Raw genomic sequence first — 24,628 nt, forward strand, 5'->3', positions numbered from 1 at the left:
GTAAATGGATGCGACCACATTTGTGTGTATGTGAGAGAAAAAGTGGCTGGAATTGTGGCTGGCAGAGTGCGCCACAGCACCGAGAGACCACGATCCTCTTTCAGATATCATCTGTCACCATGCGCACATTTCATACTGCCTGTCTTTCTGCATTCACTTCTGTGTGCTTTCCCGGAGCAGACGGACTTCTGAGGCCGAAGCCAGGCAGTGGGCCTTCTGCCACTGAAGCCCCTGCTGTTAGACAAAACATACAGATTAAATAGTACTCACTGCTCCCCTCCTTCAACACAGAGCCATAATAGTGAGGCTCCATTTGGCTAAACCATTTGCTATGAGTTTTTCCATAAGGGCTTCTCTTATTGTATTTATTCAACTTGATGTAAAGCATAACTTATAGCAGTGATACCCAAGCCTTGTCCTGGAGCACCCCTGCCCTGCACATTGTAGCATTTTCCTGCTATAGTCCACCCACTTCAACTCAGAAATGACCTGTTTGTGTGTGTTAGAGCAGGGAAAATGCTAAAATAGCATTGTCCACATTTCCGTCATACCTCTGAAATTGTAACTGTAGTGAAACAACATTCTTAACATTTTTAAAGGTAGCTATTTTCAAAATTTTCAAATGTTTCATTCATAGTTACTTATGTAATATAAAGGCAGCTGTCATTTTCAACAATTGTACAAACACCAGAAAGTTTTCTAATGATAGCAATAACATTTTTGTGTTTTGCACCTGATCCAACTAACCAGCTAATGAACAAGTCCCGTCTGAGTTGAGGATGTGTATTTGAGCTAGAAATGCCATTATACCACTTTTCTTTTCTAGTAGCCATAACGATATTGAAGCTTTGAGTATCAGCTGATACTGATATCGATCTCATATTTCTTTTCTAAAGCATAAGCTTTAAAATGAGCTATAATTAAAACACCACTTAAGACAGGAGTGTCAAACTCAGTTCCTTCCAGGCCACAGCTCTGCAGAGATTACTCTTCTGCCCCATTAAACCTGATCCGGCTCATCGGCTAATTAGTAAGGCCTTCATGAGTTACGTTCAGAGCATTAGAAGAGGGAAAACACTAATCTCTGCAGAGCTGTGGCCTGGAAGTAACCGAGTTTGACACTTCTGAGTTAAGATTAGGATCTATAACTCAAACTTCTCAAACACTCTCCTACTTTAAAGGAAGGAAGACACAGCTAACAACATCATACCATATCACACCAACAAATCAGGCGAGATTTGTTCAAGGATTGGATCAGATTCATTCATTTTTTTTCCCCAGGGATATCTAAACCAGTATTTCTGCTGATATTGGTCTGCTACTGCTATCTAGAGCAGATAAAAAAACAGTAAAGTGTGCAGGACAAGAAGACTCCAGGTCCAGAGATGGAAACCACTGACCTACAGGACAGATTTAGACTCGGATTTGCATTGGCTAACACCAGCACAGGTACATCAGGCTTTAATCGGCTCCAGAGGCACGACTGTCTGTCAGAAGAGTATGAGTCAGTGTCAGATCCAGGACGAAGCCAGGTCAGAGCCTCTGATCCTCCAAATTCTTTCATTATTCATCCACACAGAACGCACTCTCTCCTAAAGAGGCTCTCTGAGTCTGTCTGACACAGATAGGGTGACTGAACCTGTCACAGGGAGAGACACACACTCACACCTGAGACTGGGCCTGGGGATGAAACCTATTACATGTCTTTACTGTACGTCAGGCTGAAGGTTACAGCCCAAGAATAAGTAAAAAGACAAAGTGAGCAAGAACCAGAATCAGAATTCTGCACCATTCGTTGAATTTAAATAAAACAGATACTTGTCTTTGGCACTGGCACATACGCTACCCACCTACACTGTATTACATACTTCATCATACTTCACTTTATTTACATGAAAGAAATAACAGAAAGCTGAGGTAACAGTGAAATAAATGGGACACATGCAGTCAGAGTCGAGTTCACACACACACAGCACACTCCGGAGTAGCTGGGCCGTGGTATTGCAGGTTAAGAGGAGATGTCTGGCTTGCCTCACTCAGGAAATGAAGTGTCAGGAGGCAGTAAGTGGCTGCATGCTGCTGCCTCCATCCACTCACAGCCCTGCATTACCCCTCAGCTAATACAGTCAGCAAGAAAGTGTTCACTTTCCCCTTACTCTCCTTCTCCCTCTCACTCGCTCTCTTTCAGACACACACAGGCTAGACTAGAGGTCTGAATCCAGGACCTTGAATCCAGTTTACAATCCTGGAATCCTGGAATTGGGTGGCCAATCAGTTACGTCAATAGTTTAGTTATTCCAAGTAATAACAGAATCCAAGAAACTGGATTTGAGGTCCAGAATTGAAGATCACTGCACTAGACAACATAAATTAGTCAAGAGTTCGGACACACCCTGACTTCTTTCAAAATGTTCAGAGTGACGTTTGATTTTCTTGTGTCTCATTTTTGTCTCAAATCTGATAAACCTTAGTTTTACTCTTTGCTGATAGTGTTTCTCCACAGTTAAATCCAGGGCTCCAGACTCACAGGGATATCTGTTCTAGGTTCTAATGTGAGACCCAAACTACTAGGCAATTGTTCTGCTAGCATGATGAGTTCCAAGACAGTCCAACAATATTACACTGAAATTCCCAACAGGTTCTATCTATTAAGTTGATTAAATTACAATATCTTATAATTGGGTAATTATTCGGAATAACAGTGTGGTATACAAACAGACTCACACTAAATTTCACTGTAATGTCATACATTTAAGCAGGAAAGTAAACTGGAAAAACGTCCAAGTACAAAGTAGTCATACAGGGTATCCAGTTAGTACAATAACAGTTAAAAATAAGAGTTTTATGTACCTGTCTATTATTTTATGTACCTGTCTACTGTTAAAGAAAGCAATGATTCTTACTATTATTTACTAGGCCCTTAACATTTAACTGGACATTTTTCCAATGTATGTTTCTGCTTAAACAGTGACAGTGAAATTTAGTGTGAGATTGTTGGTACCTAACACTTTGTAACTCCAAATAATTATTCTTTTATGGGATATTTCACTGTGCCCTTTAACATAATAGCCAGAACCTGTTGAACATTTGCTTACTCACCTTTTATCCAAAATAATCACTCAGCACAATGGAGATTGTTCAACACGTATCCAATCAACACTCAGAACTTGTTGGACATTTCAGAGTAAGCTTTAAACTCATCATCATATTACTGAAAATAATTACCTAATACTTTTTGTATTGAGTTTGTACTCAATACACTTACCTATGTGGAACCTATCACTTAAGGGACTGTTTTGCCCAGTTTTCTGTAGGTCTGTTTCACTGCACTGCTCTGCCGGTGCTGTGCGAGGTGAATGTAGAAGCGGCAAGAGTAACCTACACTGTGTGAAAGCGTATGCTAATTTGAACGTGCATTACAGTGGACACAGTGATGCTGTTAAACAGAGCGAGATGTTTGTGAAAGTCGTTGAGAGGACAGTAACACTTGTGTTTTCTCTGTGCTGTAATTAGCAGACGAGCATTAGCAGAGTGGCTTTACAAGTGAGACAAACACACAATTAAGTGATAAAGCTCCACAGTGAGCCTTTAAGCCTAAGTGAGTTGATTACTTGTCAGCTTGCTCCCAGACTGAAGGGGGTGTCCTGCTTTAATGAGACCTCTTGGTGTTTTTTTCCATCTTATCAAACAAAGTGAGGTTTCTTCCCCCAGCAGGGAAATGAATGACTTCATTTTTATCATATTTGTGACCGAATACAGAGACCTTCCTCCCTTTTTTGCCCTCTGTCTCTTTAATTTGTTGAGTAAGAAGGGTGGGAGAAGGGAAGTATTTCAGTGTGTCCTGCTTGGCCGGGTGAAGTGTCAGTCATATGCTTTAGATCTCGGTGTCCCTGCTAGCCTGAGGGTTAAGGCGCTGTAATCAATAGCCTGATTATTGGAGAGGGGCCAGAGTGTGGGAACCGGAGGGTAAGCGTGCGGAGAACTCTATCTGGCTTTGAAAGTATCAGTCACACGTACACACCCTATCACTTCTCTCACATACAGCAGTGTCGACTGGTTCAATGCACTTTTAGAGCACCTAAGCGCTTTGTGGTTCTGGACTTTCTCTGCTTGGCCTTCCAGACACTAGACACATGCATGTTAAACTCATTTGGCATGATCTTAGGTTTTTATTGACAGGTTTGTCTGCCTTCCATGCCCCATTTTACCCTACAGCGCCGAGATGTGTGACTCTTTCATAAAAAACACTCATCATCCACCAAAGACTAGCACAGAATGACAGCAGTGGTCTTGGTCCTTCTAGGTTTGCACATGCTAAGCAGACAGCTGGACAAGATATCTCATCCACTGTCTCTCAATAGCTCTGTATGAAATAAAGCAGGCAGAAGGTCATTGTAGAAGTGCTGGGTCTGATTTAAGCAAAACAGCATCATATCATCAAATCAAACAGGACAAGAAATGGGAAACAGAAGCAGAGATATAGAACATAACAGCTTTCTCGTCCTCCCTGTGTCTCTCTCTGTCTTTATCTCTGCTGCTCTGTCGGAAGAAGCTCTGTAAAAGCAAACCTCTGGAGTGCTTTACTGCTGCATTTGAAGTTGCCATGTGAAGAAGGGGAGCCTGTTTTCTGTCTTATCTCTCTTTCTGGCATCTCTTTCAACTTGGAAGGGCCCTTAACTGTGCGTGAGGCGGCCAAGCCGGCTACTGAAAAGAGCAATCCACTAGCAAAGCTTTTCAACAGTTTTGAAAATAAGCATTCGCACAAATGGATTGCCAGATTATTGCCCCAGCTGTGTGGTGTGCGGTCCAAAGCTGGGTTGTAACAGGAGGTAGGAGTGCTGGTGCAGGCTGTGTACACTTTGGTGGGGATGGGTGCTAAGCATTGTTCTCCAAGTGTGCCTGATGTGTTGCAGTAGGCCTTGGTAAAGTTACAAGTCTCCACCAAAGGAAAAGAAGCTTAAACTTGCCTCTCTACACCAGTGATTCTGAACCCTGACCTTGGATTGCCCCTTCCCTGCATATTTGGTGTTTTCTACTGCTTAGAGACAGCTATTATCAAGCCCTTGAAGTAGGTGGGTTAGAGAATCACACTCTTACCCTAAAGCACCTCACAGTTCTGCTTGAAGAGTTGAAGATGCAATGACAGAATCAGAAAAGGTTTGTACCTGCTGGAAACCCTTCAACTGACAGTACTTCAAATAACAAAGGAACTAAACAAAGCTGAACTACCGCCAAAAAAGAGCTAAGTGGGGGTCTCCCGCAAATGTCAAAGCATTGGCCCTGTCATTAGGAGATCATGAGTTTGATGCCAGGTGATGCCACATCCAGCTTTGGCTGGGACTCCAAGGCAGCATATTTGAGTGGGAAAGACAGCCCATCATGTAGCTCTCAATGCTAGCCAATGCAAGTGTCTGTTAGCAGATGTAACAGAACTGGCAGTTAGTGTTCTCCTCTAAGCATGGTGAGCTAATCAAAGATTGCAAAAAGGTATGGTGGTACAGAGGAAGCTCATGCAAGCCCTCCCAGCTTGGTAGCGTAATGAGATAGGTGGAGACCTAGCTGGTGTGTGGAATTGGCCATCACTATAATTATTTATTATAAAAAAATATATATTTTTTTGTATTTAACTATATAATTGCTTATATGTAATTGGTTAAATAATGAATCACACTGTCACTATTCTATACTCTATACCTAAACTTTTGCATTTGTTTCTTTTCATTTGTTAACTTTTCATCAAAATCACAAACTATCTGCAAATAGTTACAAAACTATGAAAACTTAGCACTTGCACTTTCTTTTTGTCTCTAATTTAAACAAGAAATATAAAAGTACGCTATGCTTTGTTAGTGACTTCTATGGGTTAAATTCAGATGCAGCCTGGACAGTAAGGCAAAAAGCATTTTGAGATAAGACCTGCCATGGTTCTCTGACCTTGCCTCATCATTTGAGAGGAGTGCCCCTTCTTTTATCGGGCAAATCTTTCTCGAGCGTGCCTATCCACTTTCTAATCCCTTGGTGAATAATTGATCGGAAGAGTATCTTAGCCTGCTCCATTGGCAGCGTGTGCTGGCCGGCTGTGTGGAAGCCCTCCCCCAGAGGCACTCGAGCCACACACTCCACTTCAGGCTCAAGGGCTCTCCACAGACTCCCCCCCCGCCTCACCCTCAGCCAGGGCAGAAGTGCTCCACTCCATCCTTCCCCCTTACCCCTGGCCCTGCCATGGCCCCTGTTCTCTCAGATCACTCCAGGACAATGCTGCGCTTGAACAGAAAGAGTGGGGGTGAAAAAAGAAAGAGGGCTCCGTGTCAGAGCGTTGCCTGTTAGCTGACGGAACGTCTAAAAAAGAACCACCTCATAAATCAAAATGGGCGAGAATGGGCATTGTTCCTCTGAGAGCTCACCCACTTGTTCTCCTCAACCCCCTTTCCTCTCCCTTCTCTTCCCTTTTCCCCTTTCTCTCCTTTCCCTCCAAATGGCAGAAAAGGATAAGAGGATGGGTGGAGGCTTGTTGTTTGGTGTATTTCTAACCTTCTGTCTTTCTGCAGTGTCTTTGGTCAGTAGCTGTAGTTACCATGTCTCAATTCAGTGCTGTAATGCTCCATAAGCCTAAGTTGAGCATGCTGCTTACTGAATTAGCGGTTACATTAGCTTTGATACATCCCACATTCGTTTCCATGTTTATTTTTTCCTAATTCATGTCAGTGAGGTTAAGTCCACATTTGTTAGAGTGAGTTTGTGTTGGTGTGCTGAAGGTGGGGGTCACTTAACGGTACAACAGCTAACGTCGGCAATATCTTTGTCTCGGCTCATTAGCGAACTCCCTATATGCACAAACACAGCCAGCTGTTTCCCCTTCTTCTTGATAATTAGTAATTAATAGTGAGTGTTCCACTCAAACCGCAAGCTTACGAGCTGAACACTAGTCATGCAACAAGTTTATATTTCCTGCAGACTGAGGGCTCTATAAACAAATAAACCACTGTTCAGCTTGAGGACACAAAAGCGTGTCTCATCCCGAATGCTAAACCACTCTCTAACAACAGCACAAGCCTGGGGTGCGATCTGACACTTTGTTGCGCAAGATAGCGCTAAGCTAATCTGTTTTCATTTTGCCAGGCGATTAATGAGGTTTCGCCCATTTCTGTCTTCTCCCGCCCCCTCCGGCCTCCTCGCTCCTCTTGTGAGACAGCAGGAATCAAGCTGATATTATCATAATTGGATCAGTGGCTGCCTCTTTTAAAGAGGCCCATGTACGCATATCTGCCAACAGATTCCCATTAAACGTACTGTATCATCACTTCACCTCACTCTGCCGTCGGCTGTTCTGTCACCGGATGGAGTGAGCTGGATTGTCAACACTGGGACTTTTCCCACCTCGGGTTCACTGGGGACGTTTGTTCTGATAATCTATCTAACTCTTATCGTGGAGAGCAGTATGCAGCAACTCCGCACTAGTGCTGCGGTAGGCTGAACAATGTCCACTCACGGGTTTAAGCCTTGCCTAGAAACTCAATTTGACTTTCAGGCATACCCTTTTCTGTTCCGTTCCACAAAATCTCCAGCCCTTTAGTCTTCAAAAGTACTTGTTCCTCACAACTTGTACAAATAGCTAGCTATTTACAAAGAGATTGCTGAGAGAGATAATCAGAATTGTGGGCTACTGAAGTGGGGAAAGCAGATACCGCTCTTGTATTGTTTGTGCCCTCTTGAAATCGAGTGTAGTGTTGCTTTCGCAGGGTGTAAACACGCAAAGCAGGATTACACCAGACACTGACAGGCCTTTCCACAATGAGGTGGTAACTTAGCCTGAGCACTGACAACAGCGCCCGATACCCCCGAGACAATAGACGGACAAATCTTGTCTGTGTGTGTTTGTCGATACCCTGAGGGGGGCTTATTCTCATCCCGTTGATGTCTGAGTGGAATCGGCTACTCCAGCACTGAAAACGAACACACCTTCAAAGGGAATTGGAGACTTCCTGAGTATGTCAAACCTTTTCAGCAGAACACAGTCATACATTCTCTGAGTGTGAGCCTGTGTGTCTCAAACCAGTGACTCAGTATGAGTCTCCATGTGTGCATTTGTGGGAATGCTGTGGATATTGCATTCAGACAGTACCTAGAAATGTAAGTAACCTGTAATGCGAATGAACGTGAGTCAATCAGAACTCAAATAGTCAGTTAACCCTGTCAAACTGAATGATTAATTCTGAGAATTTGGCGATGACACTTTTAGCTCTAAATCAGTAACCAGAGGAGATGCATGTTCACATTGGTCGTATTAAAAAAGATCCATATCGTTGCTGTCAGGACAAAATCTCATATCTCCATTTTTCACTTTTTAACATTTTTGAAAATGCATGTTTCTCTTTATGTTGTGTTTAAATTTCTTAATGAATGGACAAAAACAAATGGCTCAGAATTACTTGGAAAGACTTCTGATTCCATTGACTTACATTAAAAGTACAGTATATTTTTTTCTTTCTCCTGTAAAGTTACCATTTCGGAGATACAAGGTTTTGTTCCGACAGCAGCGATGTGTAGAGTCAGAGCTTTCTGTGTGCTACCGTGTTTTCTATCACTGTATTAAAGATGCATGAGGCTTCCGATATCAATGCATTGTATTTTCCAAGAGAATGTGCAAGCTTTTCCAGAGTACAGTTTGGGTGGGTAAAAGCTTATTGTTTGCTTAATCAGATTCATTATAAAATGCCACTGATATATGACATATTCTTATTGATGCATTTGCTTGTTCAAAGCTGTAGTTTGTGAGCCAAACTATGCAAAAATTGACAAATCCTTGGCTTAGTTAAATCCCATTTATTACATATCAAATTAATGCAATGATAGCATTGGGCAACTACATTGTAAACAGGGAATAGAAGATGAAGAGAGGTTTTTGCATGGGCCTTGAAAGGTTCACAGCACCGAAATATGGTATTTATAGTACATCGATGAATCTAGATTGACTTGACAGAAGAGGAAAAGTTGTGATAAAGGAACATCTGAATTTTTCATAGTGTATTTGTACATTTTTCTCCTTAGGAAATGCTAAACTGCACAGTATTTACAGTAAATCTAAAGAACTTTAATAGATGAAATGTCCAAATACTTTTGGGCCCACTGTATGCTTTGTTTTAGACTTCAGCAGAACAGTATATAGTCATTTGAGTGAGGAGTGGGAGGCCCACGAAATGTGTCTGTCACAGTCACTCTCTTATCACTGCACTATAATCTACTCCTCACAATTTGGACCCACTCTGAAACCTGACTCTACTTGGCTCTTGGTCCATGTTCACTTTTCATTAAAAAAAAAAGTTGTTCTCAAATACCTCTTGATTATAGGGCCACATGTAACATATCCCTTTCACCCGTTAACCGCCCCAAGCCTGTTAGCAGTGGATTTCTTTCCTCGAACAAGCCTGATCGACTTTCATCTGTAATGTGCATGATTATGAAAGGGCACACTAAGAGCCTGGCTAGCTGTGTCGGCCTCCCTGCTGGAAAGAGTCAATTAGCCTTTGCTCTGCTCTTAAGTGGTTAATAGTGTAAATAGCCCTGGCTGGATTTAGACTGAGTTGACCACACTAGGCTATCACACATTGCTGACCTAAGTGGACCATATGTCATTTCTATTTGTGTCAGCAAATAATAGTCTCATTACAGAGGAGCCATTTTATTAACTTTGCTTAGAATATCTTTAATATATGTACATGCATGTATTTTAGTAAACAACGCTTACTATGTTTGGCTTTGAATTGTCTCATCGATCGAGGGGGTGGTGCCACATCTTCCATCTACATGACTGCATGATGCGACATTTTGCTTTCATTAGATCACAACCTTAACCTTTCTCTCTCTTCTCTTTCAGAGACCTGATGCCCAAGACCTTGGAGGGTCAGATCACCATGGAGAAAACCCCCAGCTACTTTGTGACCCGTGAGGCTCCAGCCCGGATCTACGCCATGTCCCGGGACACCAAGCTGATTGTGGTGGTGAGGGATCCCGTCACTCGGGCCATCTCAGACTACACCCAGACGCTGTCCAAGAAGCCGGACATTCCCTCCTTTGAAAGTCTGACCTTCAAAAACAGGACTACGGGTCTGATCGACACCTCGTGGAGCGCCATCCAGATCGGCATCTACGCCAAGCATCTGGACAACTGGCTGCAGTACTTTCCCATGCGTCAGATTCTGTTCGTGAGTGGAGAGCGGCTGATCAGCGATCCGGCCGGAGAGCTGGGCCGCGTGCAGGACTTCCTGGGGCTCAAAAGGATCATCACAGACAAACACTTCTACTTCAACCAGACCAAGGGCTTCCCCTGCCTCAAGAAGGCCGAGGGAAGCAGCAAACCCCACTGCCTGGGCAAAACCAAAGGGCGGACTCACCCCAACATTGACCCTGAGGTAGTACAGAGGCTCAGAGACTTCTACAGGCCCTTCAACATGAAGTTCTACCAGATGACCGGACATAACTTTGGTTGGGATTGAAAGTGAAAGGAATACAAACACTCAAAAAAAACTATTTTTTTCTCTGTATTTCTATTGGCAAAAGATGTGATAATTGCTATATATATGTTAAATGTACAGAGATCTATTTTATAATAATTTATTTTTAATTTTTAAGCAATTAATTCACTAAGCTGCCTAACCATATTTGTACAGAGCATCTGGCCCACATTTACGTTTTGTTTTCCCAACATTCCACAATCTTCTTTTCTGTTTTTATTTTTTCGTCCATATGATAGGCAACTCATTTGAATAAATGGTGCTTCCAAATGCTAATGTAATGACTGAAATATAAATTGGATGTACTAGAGAAAAAGAAAAATCACTGTGTTACGGGTATAGAGTGTTCACAGACCAATAGCAACAAATATTTCTTAGTGAATTTCAGTTTTCTTTTTTTTTTTTCATGGGCCATTTTGCGCTCCAGAGGTTGCCTCTTTGCCGAATGGTCCATGTCTCAGTCCTCTCCTGATTGGCATGATTTCTACTTAGTGAAGCTTACAGGCTGTCCAGATGATCAGATGTCCCCTTTACTCAATAGTGGGTGGATCAATAAGTCTAATTGCTACTCGTGGTGTCATTCATGCTTAGAGTATCCCACCGACCTTTTTACTGGCAACTGGGAATAATGAATGGGCATTTCATTGATGGAGGAATCGCATTGTGGACAACAGTCAGGCAACATGTTGACATTATGCTAATTTTGTAATGCACGTGTAAAGATCGATTAGATCTATCTGGTCTCATTGTTTCCCTTTGGAAAATGAGCTAGATTGCAGCGAGGCTACTGATCCATCTCAAGGGGGTTCAAGGGTCAAGTAAAGCCTTCGTAAAAATATCCGTGAGAGGGATTGGGTTGATGGTAGAAATGTTATGCCGCTAGACTGGAGATGAAAGCCTTTATTCTAAACTGAAAGATGCAATATGACACGCAGTAGATGTTGTGGTCTATCTATCTAAAGAACATCTCTGCATAGATGGGTCTCTTCAAAGCGAACTGGCCCAATCGCCACCTCCATCTCAAGCACAGGCAGATCAAATAAAAAGAGTGTAGCAGCATCTGTCAGTAGAATGATGTCAGTGGTGGACTGTGGTCCCACAGTATATTCTAATTCATCCTACCAGATCATTGTCTATTGTTTCTCAGCGTTGATCTCAATCCTCTTATTGTTGCCAAATTATCTCATACATGTAAGAACTTTCAATCTGATGCCTCAAAATGCTTCTGTCTTCGTTTTTGTTGCCTTTTTTTGGGTTTTGTTTGTCTTTCTACTTGAATTCTTGATATGCAAGAGAGAGAAACAAGTCTGTAGCTCTCTTATCTGTTATACATCTCACGGCCTCAGAGACGGCGGCCACCTCAAAGACGAGATAAATGACTCGGCTCAGCGCAGCCCTGGTCAATACGTTACTGTAAAACTGATTCAGGATCAGCTCCTAACATCTCAATGTTGTGTTTTCTTCTCAATTGCAGAACACCAAGTTGCAAAAGGCACAAGAATAGCAATGCTGTGATGAATTTGGATAGGGTTGAAGGCAGGACGATGAGAGATTTGACTTCTCTTGAGATCTGAGATCTTTGTATTGGGTTTGCAACATGTACCTTACTATAACATTGAGCATGGAGAGGCTGACCCTGTATCAGCAGCTGAAGATTGACTTCACCAGTGTTTTTTAGAAGATGACTTTGTGACAGATTGTGAAAGGGTGATGAGTTGTAAATGTACCAGAGCCTTCATTCACTTGTCATGAAATCAAATAGTGAAGATAGTTCTTGGGACGGATGTGTGAGGTGCTTGAGTAAATGTGGTCTGCAATGGTTCATTGATTTGCTTTTGATGATTTTGTGCCTCTAACCAGTCCTGTACGACGCTGAAGCCCACGTCCTTTCGTTTAGAGAGGAGATTATACTATGAATCAGCTTCCAGGACAAAGCCATGAGCGTCTGCTAGATGCGGATGTTGAACGACAGGGGAAATTTCACAGGCATTTTCTTCTATTTAAAACATCAGTCATTGTGCAGAGGCAAAAAGAAACACTGAATGCTGCTCTGACCATAATGAAATCACCGAAGTTTCTCTCCAGCATTCACATCGGAGTCATTTGTACAGTGGTCGAAGACTGGTCTAACATTGAGCACGAATGTTGGTTATGGTCTCTTCTGCTGTCTCAGCAATGCAACTGGTTCCCCTGCCATCAATTCCACAAAGAACTCAAGTAGGACATTTATTGTTCAGATATTCACTGAATGATAACTGTGAAACCCCTTCTTAAGACAGTTTGACTACTTGAGACCTGATTTTTGGAAAGGTTTTAAATGCATATGGGAGAATTTCAAAATCTTTGCTCATGGTCAGGCAGTCCATGCTGATGCATCTGTTTACGGTTGAGTTTTATTCAACCTTATAGGGATATCCAGATAGTGATGTTTGTCTTACCCCACATATAACATAATAAATAGGCTAGCAAATCTGTATGTATGAACAAGACATGAAAAAAGACATGTAAAGCAAGTATTTTGTGGTATCTATCAAAAATAATTAATTTTACACCACGAAAGAGCAAAATGGAACAGATGTTTCTAGACAGTTAAATACTGAACATTCATATTTCTTTGTATGAAGAAATAAATAAAATATATATTTTACCAAAACCGCCTCGTCCTGTTGTAACTCCACCTTCTTCATGTGAAATAGAGAAAGAATAACAGTCGAAGCAATTCTCACAGGGGTGTTCCATCTAAAGCCCTAATTAGCCTTTTAAATGTACCACAGTGAGATCATTAGCTGTGCTTTCATGCCAGTTTGTCTCCATGCTAATCATTTCTAGTAAACAGAATTAACATAACTGAACACTTTCTTGGTGGTAAAGCATGTCTGACATGACAGGAGGTTTGTTCACAGCCAAAATCTCTGCATTCGTGGGTGGCGGGGACCTTAACAGTTAAGCATAGCTCTCAGCAGCCTGGGAGGTAAGGGTGGGTGTTAAATGCTGGTCTGAGATCAGTTTAACAATGCCTGGCTCAAGGTTGAGGTTAAGGTTTTGGCATGTATTCTGCTCTGAGCTCAGCTTGCGGGGATGGAGATACCGTAATGGACGTGTAAGTGTGAGGCCTGTGGATGGATGCGTTCCTACAGCCCACCCACTCTCGTCCTTCATTCAAAAGACATCCCTGTGCAAATCTGTGCTCCAGTCCACCTACATGCTAACTTGTTTACCGCTGGCCTGACCAGCGCTGCTCCCAAACAGGGCCGGAGTTGTTCTTTTTCAGGCAGTGTGCTCCCCCAGGATACTTCATTTGCACCTGGGTTATGCAGCACAGTGGAACAACATCTAGCCAAAACACTGAAGCCCTACACAAGCTCTATATGGGTCGCCCAAGGCCGTCAAGGTCCTACAGCTTGTGCAGGTACAGTAGCTTACAGTTTGTTCACTGGTCTGTCCCCATGTGAGTTTTCAAAATATCTGGCCTGGAAGTTTGTGTACCAGATATGAATATGAGTGGAAGAGTTAGTGTAACAATGTAGTGGAATTATACGAGGCACTTTAATAACTGTAATTGTGACTATGCTGCTGAAAGTGATAAATGAGCACGCAGCATCATTAATCTCCTTGTTTCTTTTCTTGTCTTCTATAAGACATAAGCTTCCTCAGCCAGTAATGGGGAACTAAATCAGCTGTGCTGCTGCAATACAGGGTGATGCTGCCTGGCTGTTATTTGCTGTGATTTTGTTTATAGGTAAACCTATAGGCTGAAAACTAATTTGATCAAGGACAGTGATACAGGTTTCATTTCAGCTTGGGAGTGGGGATTCCATCAAGCATTATTAGTGTTTATTAGCATTTATATATTTTATATTTATATATCTTATATATTTTAAACAAACAAGTTGTCCTTCTCACCAGAACTGTTTCCATTACAATGCAGCACTGTGACAGGGTTGTTATTGACTTTTACATTAAATGTTTTTTGATTTATGAAGCCTAGAAACTAAGATACAGTATCACAATACTGAGTGAATCTTGGGTTGTTTTTCAAGCCAGATTGCTCACTGGTGCTTTGTTGAACCTTGATGATCCCACTGAGGTTACAGAGGGCATTGTTGTGATGTGTGCATCATGTCTGCTTGCTAGACAATACAAGACAGCCATGCAAATAGCCCACAAAATGTGAGCCCCAGTTTGAAGAGTTAACTTCATTTACTTTAGCTTTGTATAAAATGGTTTACCAACCTCAGCAATGGAAACTTAAACATTGTGCGCAGTTCATAAAACCTTATGTTTATTTAGTTAGCAAAAGATTGATAGAATGATGCAAGTGTCAGAATAAAAATAACAATAGATCTAGAAAAGGAGTCTCCAACTGTCCGGCACAGTTAGGAGATCAGGTGTGTTTGTGTAAGGAATTCACCAAACTATGATGGACTCTGGCTCTCCAAGACTGGACTTTGACACCCCTGATCTAGAACCTAGCTATGAAATACTTAATAAACACAAAACTGAAACACACATGTGCCATTAAGATGCTAGGGCTGTTTAACCAAGAACAGTGAAGCATCTGACTGACATGTTTTGATGCTTTAAAAGATCTTACCCACTTTATCTTTGGCCCTATAAACGAAAACGTTTCAGTGTCAGGCTTGCTTTTATTCTTTGTCATTTATACACGGATCTATCACTGTTGTACAACAGAGATAGTGTTAAATAGACATGCAGACATGGGTACATTTTTTGCCAAATTGAGGGAGGCAATTCACTCCCCTCCAAACACTGGGGTTAATATGACCCCTCTGTCCCTCCCCAAATCTACGCCTATGCTCAAGAAAAGAAGTTCACCAGTGTTTCAATTTTATTTATTTATTTATTTATTTACTTGCTTACTTATATTTATTAAATTGAAATGAGAATTGTTTTTGTTATGTTAAACAGTATTATTTCCTTGTTTTTTCTTCTAATACTGCATTTGCTTTGTTGAGCTGACCTTTGCAAATCAAAGGCCAGTGCAACACAGCGGGTTGTATAATCTACATTATACAGTGTGGCCATGATAAAATATACCAACACAGAATTATTTCATACCTTGCTATGCTTTTCCAATAAGTTGACCTTTCAATAGTAGTTACTCACCTGAGCATCTCGTATATCCTAAATTACTACAACTACATTATCATGCAGGATTTCTTATTAGGGTTGGCCTCTACTTTGGTATTGGAGAGTATTAGCTCAGAGTTTAGCTCAGACAGCAATGTTAACACTCCATAAAAGATTAATACTGAGTACAAGCTGTGCTCACTCTGTCTGCTCATGTTAGAGGCTTCTGTTTGTGAACTCTTGTAATATACAGTAGCACGGCCTAGACCAAGAAGCTTTGACCATTCGTATCATATCAAGTGTCATGATATTTATGGCTGTTTAACCAGTCCCCACAATATTGAGTCAGATTCCTTCAATAGAGAAGCCTTGTCCAAAATCAGCAGGCGTACTTGCATAATTCACAGTGCGGCACGCGAGTTCACGACAGACCAATATAGAGAAATGCAAACAGAGGTATTGGCTTGTCTATTTCCATGGAAACTGTTGCCTGGTGTGGTGGAGCTGAGACTTCTTTTTCCACTCTGAGGGCTTGCTGACACTCGGCAGAGCTGACACGAGCTGAAAACACAGCTGGCTCGGGGGACCGCCTGTGGGGGTGAGGTGTTACCCGATCCTCGTGCTCCTTGGCTGGGATAGGGCAGAGCAGAACTGAGCCCTCAGTGACTCTGTGCTCCACCAGGGATCCTAGAGTGCGTTAATACCACCCGGGAGAATTCGGACAGGGCAGGGGAACATATGGTCTACAATAAACAACAGAGAGTTGGGGAATCAGAGAGGGCCAGTTGAGACTCTTTCAAGACCCTGTCCTCCCTACACTTGCTAATTAGAGTAAATGGCGATTTCCCTTAATAAACCAGGGCTGCTCTGTTAATCGCACATTTTCCCCCACCTGAAGCATCTGCTCAAATGGGAATGGTTAAAAAAACAACCCGTGCAATTAAGTAAGGAGTCTTTTCTCACCTTCTGATTATTGATAGATCTTTAGAAAGATTACTGAAAATGATGCAACGAAGGCAGTTATTTAGCCCATGCCAGAATAGTTGCGAGGCAAGTTTCAACCTCCCATCTTCCCCAGGAGATCTCATACAGCAATTGTTTGCCTTTCATCAAGATTGCCATCAACACTAGCAAGCCTGGAGCTGGATAATTTCACACCGCAAGCAGCAGCACTGACAGACACAGCAAAGTTGGTGCCAAATAGGATGCGGTCTCAAAAATGCACCTCAACTATTTAAACACCTCTGGCCTCCATCCAACCTCCCTGATGTGTTAGCATGTTGTTTATTGATGAAGCTGATTAAGTTATTCACAGGTGAGTGAAGCTGTACAGCCCCTCTGCTCAAAACTCACGAAAGCATCAATCCAGAGAATCTCCTGAGGAAATGATTCTGCTGCTACAATTAGGCTTTGGGCACAGAATGGCATGTGGTAATTGCAACTTTTTTACAGTTTGCTGTCGTCACGGCCTCCCCGGGGCTGTTGTGGGCACAGCAGCTGTTGTTTTGGGGAGTTTGGAGGGGTGCAGACACCTGGCTTTGCTTGACACGCGAAGCCCCCATGCCTTGTGAATTGACCTGCCCCCTTGTCTGCTGTGTGGCATGTTCGATCTGATTAGCTTCAAGCGGCCAAGCAATTGAAAAAGATCTAAACAATCATGTCACAATGGAAGGGAACGTGGCTGCCGGATCAGAGGGGAGTGATCAATAATTTAGACCTCTGGACCTCCCGCTCGAGCTCCTTAATGCACAGCAACATGGGGCTGCTCTTCATTAATGGAGGGAAAACGATGGGTGGTAGATGGTCTCTCTTACTTGCAAGTTCACCTCCAAGCCCTGCTGTTCGGTTCTCACTCATAGATGGCTAGAGGGCAAGAGTAAATGGCTTTATGTCTAAACATTTTTAACCCTGTTGCCAAATGTGGGGTGGAGGTAATGATGGTTAAGTATTGCTTAGAGCCTGCAGAGTGTCCATGGAGTCTGAGATGTTTTTATGAAAGCTTGATAGAGAAAAGATGGTATATTTGAAAATTAGCAAGCATGCTCAGTGTTAAGACCTCTGTGGACATTTCTCAACTGACCATTTGCAAAATTATGATTGACATGCTTTTCAGTCATTCACAATTGTCTCTAAGTGCTGTTTCCTCCATGATGTGTAGGAAGAATTTAGACAGAACTCATCACAACAAACCTGCTGTGAGAATGGCAGTGGCAGTAAATTGGTCAGGATTATTAGATTAAGAAATAATGGAAAGGTGTTGCTAAGGATGAATAATGCCTGACCCATGCCATCCTGATCATCTGGAGGGTGGAGCTGTTTTTATTTAATTCCTGAAGCTGAAAAATGATTAGATTAAACTCTCTGAAAGTCCACACTTTCAAAGACAGCTCAACGTCTTTGTGCAAAGATAAATATTTGTGAACTCATAAACATGGCAGTTTTTATACTGTTTCATTAAATCTTGCTTAAACACCTCCTCAACATCTGACATTGCTCTCACTAGCTCCAGTATTATCTTTAGTACTAGTTTTAGCATTGACTCATATGAAGGGGTAGCTGCCGTAGCTAAAGCATCCTCCTAATTAAACATGAAAACCCACCACTTTAACATCCAGTGGCTAAAAGATTTCCCTGGTTCAATTAATGTAATGTTTTTGAATGAAATATTTTATAAATGTTCTCCTCTTTGTGCTTTTAATTTTTTCTTTGTACTACGAACTTTATAGTCTTATAGTACTACCAGTGTTTGATAGCCTGAGCTGATAGTGTGATGGACCGTTTTGCAAATGGTCAATGGTTTCCTACAACACACTGTAAGAAATTTGTAAATTTACAGTAATTTACTGGCAAAGATATTGCATAATTACTTTATTCTAAACTCATTTCATCACATCACAGCTGTACAGTCACACCACACAACTGTCACTGGGGCAGTACCCCTTTGGGTGGGACCCTCAAGAGTACATTTCAGTGCCTTTAGTCAGGGAACATAACTGTACCATTGAAATTATATAAGTTGTATTGACTCCACACACCCCGTCTCGTCTCCTTGCTATTTATTTTATTGTTTTGTTTGAAAATATTACTTTATGAAACATACAAATACATACTTTTCGCATTGAAAAACTTATTTAAGATGCACAATTAGACTTTAAAACCACTGTTGTACCTTTGAGGGTACATATATATTGTTTAAACTTTGATGTACCTGCACAGTACCTTTATTTCTAACAGTGCAGAGCAAAGATAAGCAACCATCTAAAGGTACATGTGTGTCTGCAGGACACAGGTCAGTCAGGGTCTCTCTGTAGATCCTGTAAGGGTCTATCTTATCGCCGCAGATTAGCGAGTGCCCAGGTCCGGTAGTTTACACTAGATAAAGTCTTATTAGGTCAGGGTTAAGGGATTTTATTAACACTGGCTGCACTGTTTGCCCTCCTTCACTGCATCTTGTAATTACTCTCTAGTTCATTCAGTTGCTACTGAAGGGTTCACCTTCCTCACATTTGAGAGATGCAACCCTACTAAACAGGCTATGTTTTCACTCGGATGCATGTCCTAACAACCTCTGGAGAAGTTTAAAGGTAAAACCTGTCTATCACTACAGAAGCAATGGCTATACATCCTTCAGTGGTGACCCAATATGGGTAAACAATCTTAATCTCCTTCTCTGGCTGAGAGTGACCGTGATGTGACACTGGAAGGATGTGCTTCTGTTACAGCTCCAGGAAGCAGCGTGCCAGGTCATGCAGCTGCCACTGACATGGAGGCAGATCCCTCAGAGTGCCCTGAGAGAGGAAAGGGAGTGTAAATACTGGGCCAGGCAGGTGGGAACACAGGAACAAAAGACAGGATCTGCATGGAAAAAAAAGGTAGGTTTAGAGCGCATGCATGTGGAGGTGTGCTGTTTAAAAGGCAGGATAAGACCTGACCTTTATGAGTGATGTTGATACACCTGCCCATGCTGTCCTCAGCCTGGCGTGTGTGTATATGTGTGTGTGTTTGGATGTATGTGTGTGCTGCAGAGGCTGTGGTTTGGCCAAAAATTAAACTGATGCATTCTGGTACAGATCATTAAGTTAGAAAATGTAATCTGTAACTTAATTCAAAGAAGTACCATATTATTACTAACTGTCCTCAAGTTGATTCTGACTCCTGGCGACCACTTGGATAGTGTTTCTCCAGGATGTCCCATCTTCTGTTTGGGTCTTTAGGCTTCTTAATAACTTGTTCATGATTTCTCTGATTGTATCCATCCATCTTGTTGCTGGCTGCCCTCTTTCTTTTTTTACTTTCTACATTTCTAGGCATAATTGTCTTTTTGAATGAATTGGCTCATCTCATACAAAATATGTAAGAAAAAAAAAGAAAGAAAGTTATTTGCCCACCTGGGCATTGAGTTAGATATAAGGCCATTGGTTATTTGTTTGGTTTTTCAATACAAGGTAAAAGTAAAATTTCTGAGGGATTATTATGTTTCTTGTCCTGTGTTTTTGTCCAGCTTCCACATCCATACAGAGGCACAGAAACACCACAGCCTGGACAAATCCAATCTCATCTCTTGTCTTATTTTTATTTATTTATTTATTTATTTATTTATTTGTTCTTTGCCATTTTGTTTGCCATGGGAAAGAAGTGACAATGATATAATGATATTGCTCCTCAAAAAAAGGCAACGGGTGCCATTGCGTAGTTTAGCTTTGTTACAAGTTGCTATAACGCAACCACCTGGTCAGCACAGCAACCACAGAGACAATAGAGATTGGTGGAATGCAGGCATGTGTACAGATTGACCCCAGGGTGGGGGCTTGATGCCCTTTCCCTTTACCCTCAGACTGTACAGGTGCCCTGCCAGCTGGCATGTACAATGATTATACTTTATATCGCCTCCACCATTCTTCAAGATCCATTTTGGCTTGTGTTCTTGGGAAGATTCAGATTCTGTTTGGCAGAGTCAGAAACCAATAAGCAAGTCTATTTGAGATTACTTAACAACTGGACACAGTTTGAAGCGGGTCAGTGATTGAGGCGTGACATAGGCGGCTATAAGCTTCTATTACTTTTTAGCTACATTAGCTCTGGTGCAAAACTATAGAAGCAAATTGTAAATACCAATTATATTTGACATGAGGTGGGACAGTGTGTATATTTGATTGCTTTGCTTTACAGAAAGAAGATTAGCACATTGTCACTCAGCTCATGCTTTTGTCTGCATAAGAGCTTACAACACAGGTCACTGGCAGCGTCGACACCTCAACAAAAGAAGAGTATGAAGCAAAACGATCACCTACAAAGACACTTGTGTGTGGATGTGTGTGCGTGTGTGTTTTGATTACTTCTGAACCTCCTGCAGAGTCACTTAAATGTGGTCTGATACACTGACTGACAACCATCAATAATGCAGAGACCAGAGGGACTGTGAGAGAGAGCGGGAGAGGAACAATTGGCTGCTGTCCCTGCAGGAAGTCTTCTCCAGCACAGACGGATGGATGAGTCTAATTTAGCGTCTGATGAGAAACTGGCCGTTTTGAACGGACCGCAGGCTCAGCCATTGCCTAATGAGGGGTTCATCGCAGTTAGTGTGTGATTATGACCGAAGAGCAATGTGTGTGCGCAATAAAAATGTGCATAGAGATACGAGACTGGCCTATTTAGCACATTATTTTGCACCGAAGCATTTAAGTGTGCAAGCATAAGTGCGTGTACATGCGTTTTTCCATTTTCCGCTAAAGCAGAGAACAGTAAGAGAAGGACACCCTCCTCTGTTATTACCTTAACTGCAGTTCTAACTCCATTTCAGCTCCACTGCAGCTCTCCCACTAATAGTGTTCACACTGTCATCAGGCATTACAGTATTATCCCATCATGAGCGAGATGAAGGGGACATTAGGAAGTAGAGCCGAAGAGGTATTCTGGGAGCTGTGTTCTGGCTTGCTGTCTCAATAAGTTTTTCACTGAGTAAATCACCTTTCCACACCTATTTCATGCTTCTGGCAAGTGCGTGCATCCTTGCTAACTCCACAAACACATTAACTCATGATCTAGGTCCAGGGCCTCCCATGACAGAGAACTTACAGAGTCTCATTGTTATTTCCTTGAATAAAATGTGATCTTCTTTTCTACATTTTCATGTTCAACACTGGACTCCTCCCTTTGGATAAACTGTAAACTCGCCCTGTCCAAATTCCTAATGCAACTGTGCAATCTAAGGAGAAGCTTAAACCTGGAGTGCATCTCAAACTGCAGAGAAACCTAAGACACTTTTGACTTTAAGTCAGCAATACCCACCAACACAGAAAGATTAATCTTGTTAGCAGCCATGACATAAGCTAACAAATATGATTTTTGTTAGCAAAGAGTTTTCATTTTAGATTGTTCAAGAACGTCCAATGTGTAATGTTCACACAAGCCTAAAGTGTGTTTTTGCACAACAACCAATATATAAACAGAATTTTACTCGTTTGTAAGGCAAACTGAATTGTAATTTGATTTTATTTCTTATAGGGACCCACCAAACCTGCCTACTGGCAACCAATTCAATTTTTGACTACTAATAGTAATATATTATATATATTATATATATTTTAGTTCATTAACTGAGAAGAAAGATTGTGTGTTTTCTTATCAGCTTCTAAAGGCCACCAGACTGTCACGCAGCTGTGTTAGATACCACACAGAAAGTGAAGCAGTGGGAGCACAGCCAAGCTCAAGATCATTTTTACACTATTGCATACATATTAAATGGAATAAAACTTTTAACATAATGTATACATTTACACATTTGGTACTCTTCACAAACTGGCTGTTTTTCAATTAAAAACTTTCTTAGTATCAATTTCAACCCACAGGTGATCTACTTGCCAGGTCTGATTCTGGGTTTAATTTAATTTTTCAATAAAAGCAAAATAATGAGTGGTGGACAAATCTCTGCTTTCACTGGATCTGCTGGATGGCATGTTTAGTCATCTGATTGGTTACCAAGCAATAACAAAGAAAAAAAAAGTAGAAACAATTACTGCTAAACAGATGAGCTGGCACCACAAGTGACTGCAGATATAATGTAAATCAGACCTTGGGTTTTACACAGATTTATGACACAAATACTGCATATTGTAAGAAATCTCAGCTTCTTGAGTTTAATATGGAATCTCATACTGTTGTAAAGTTTAGAGACAATGATAGTAATTGCAATGGCTACGTGTTCAACCTTATAGAGTTAAAATACTTGTTACATTCTATTTCTTACTATCCAGTGATGATATGGACTGCAATGTAAATAAGCTGGGTTTTACTAAGTTATAGATATATGTACTAGAATAATGACCAACGAGTTCTCAGGGATGGATTGGCCATCGAGAGGACCAGGACAATTCCCAGTAGGCTGCTATGTGCGTGGGCCACCGAGACAGTGAGAGAGAGAGAAATGCATGGTTTCTTATGCAGCCCTATATAAAATTAATGGAGGCTGCCCGGGAAAACAGTGTGTGCTGGGCAAAAGCCGGAGTGCACTATCTAGACATGTTAGTGGCCCACTGCATTCCCAGTGTGTGTCCATTGCCCAACCTCACAAATGCTGCTGCTCCCAGGACAAAGCATAATGATAATAACCAGGAAAGTTAAACTGAGAAGGCTAGCTAGAGACAGAAACCCTCCAAAAAGCATAAGGAGGGGAGTTGTGGTGGGGGGAGGTCACTGTAGTTGTAGTGGGCTGGTTTAGACAAAAGTCCAGGGCTGAATTTAATTCCCAGTCCAGCCGTGTTCTGTATAATATCTGGCAGTAATTCATTGAGATTAAAAGGAATGGTTCATTCAAAATCAAAATTTACCCAACCCTTATCCCAAATGTAGTTGATCAGCCAAGCTTGTTTGCTTCTCATGTTTTGCACCACAGCTACAAGGCTAATGTAGATAACAAGCTCACACTGCAGTCAGCTAGCATTTTTGGCTGAACTATCCATTTAATTCACTAAAGTCATAACGGTCGTACTTTATTGAGGAGGTTCAGAACTTTACCTTATAGATACATTACCTTATTTTATGTAGTGGAAAACTCCCCCACTCTGTACACACACACCTAGAGACTATTACATCAATTGGCCGCCTCACTTCACAGTGTGAATGGCACTTACAGTTTTAAGGTCAATGCATTAGTGTAATAAATTTATTCATAGGCTCTCTTGTGCTCCAGGGGCTGGTCGCCGTCTCCTCTAATAAGCTGCTGACATCTGTCTACTGAGGCTGCCAGTGGAGAACCATCACTGCTAAGTGTCTGTGTGTGTGTGTGTGGAGGGTGACAGGGACCTGTGTGTCTTCTTCTTGCATCTTCTCCATGCAGGAGACGCAATGTGGCAGGGTGCCATCGAGCCGCCATCAAGGACAGAGTAAAATGAATACATCACCTCCAGCCATATCAAGCCTACCTGCAGATCAGAACACGGCTGAAACCATGGCTGAACATGGTCCTCTCAGCATCAGTCAAACATGGTTTCTACCTGAAGTATCTGCAGAGGTGTGTCCCTCTGAAAAACACATTAGCAAGAATTTGCAACAAAAACCATTTCCAGTGAAAGTTCCCAAGTGGTAACAGTTCTGGTATTTTGTTGGGGAGCAAATGATAAAGTCTATGTTTTGGGCTCCCAGCTGTTCGATGCCATAGCCACCCGTGGCCAGGAGTCGAAGGCAGCATGATTGGCCTCAGCCTTTCTGGGTGAGTAGAATGAGGTGACTACTCTGTGCTATGCTACCTGATGCAATAGACTTTGCAGTTAGCTTTCTCTTACAGGCATGTTGAGCTGTCCAATGATGTTGGAATAGTGGCAGTGCTTCTTTGCTTGATATCATCATGTGATTGAGGGGGACCAATTGGGAGAAACGACTAAACTGGGGAGAAAATTTGGGTAAATATAAAAAACTGCTTTTCAAAAAGTACATTAAACATGCAACTCACTGGGGGGTTTTCTGATATTACTGGGTCTTAGGATCAACACGTGTTAATGAGGTTAAACCATAGACATACATGGGTTTCT

At 41.8% G+C, this 24,628-nt stretch overlaps 1 protein-coding gene across 1 annotated transcript in view; it reads left to right on the forward strand.

Moving 5' to 3' along the window:
• The window catches only part of hs3st3b1b (heparan sulfate (glucosamine) 3-O-sulfotransferase 3B1b), a 29,414-nt gene extending 16,250 nt beyond the window's left edge, over window positions 1–13,164 (forward strand). Inside the window, exon 2 of the mRNA XM_036572018.1 lies at window positions 9,875–13,164. Within this exon, the coding sequence (XP_036427911.1) occupies window positions 9,875–10,493 (619 nt within the window). The 3' untranslated portion in view covers window positions 10,494–13,164. The remainder of the gene's footprint in view (window positions 1–9,874) is intronic.
• Window positions 13,165–24,628: the final 11,464 nt, after the last annotated feature.

Source organism: Colossoma macropomum, unplaced genomic scaffold (assembly GCF_904425465.1).
Source record: "Colossoma macropomum unplaced genomic scaffold, Colossoma_macropomum, whole genome shotgun sequence".
NCBI lineage: Eukaryota > Metazoa > Chordata > Actinopteri > Characiformes > Serrasalmidae > Colossoma > Colossoma macropomum.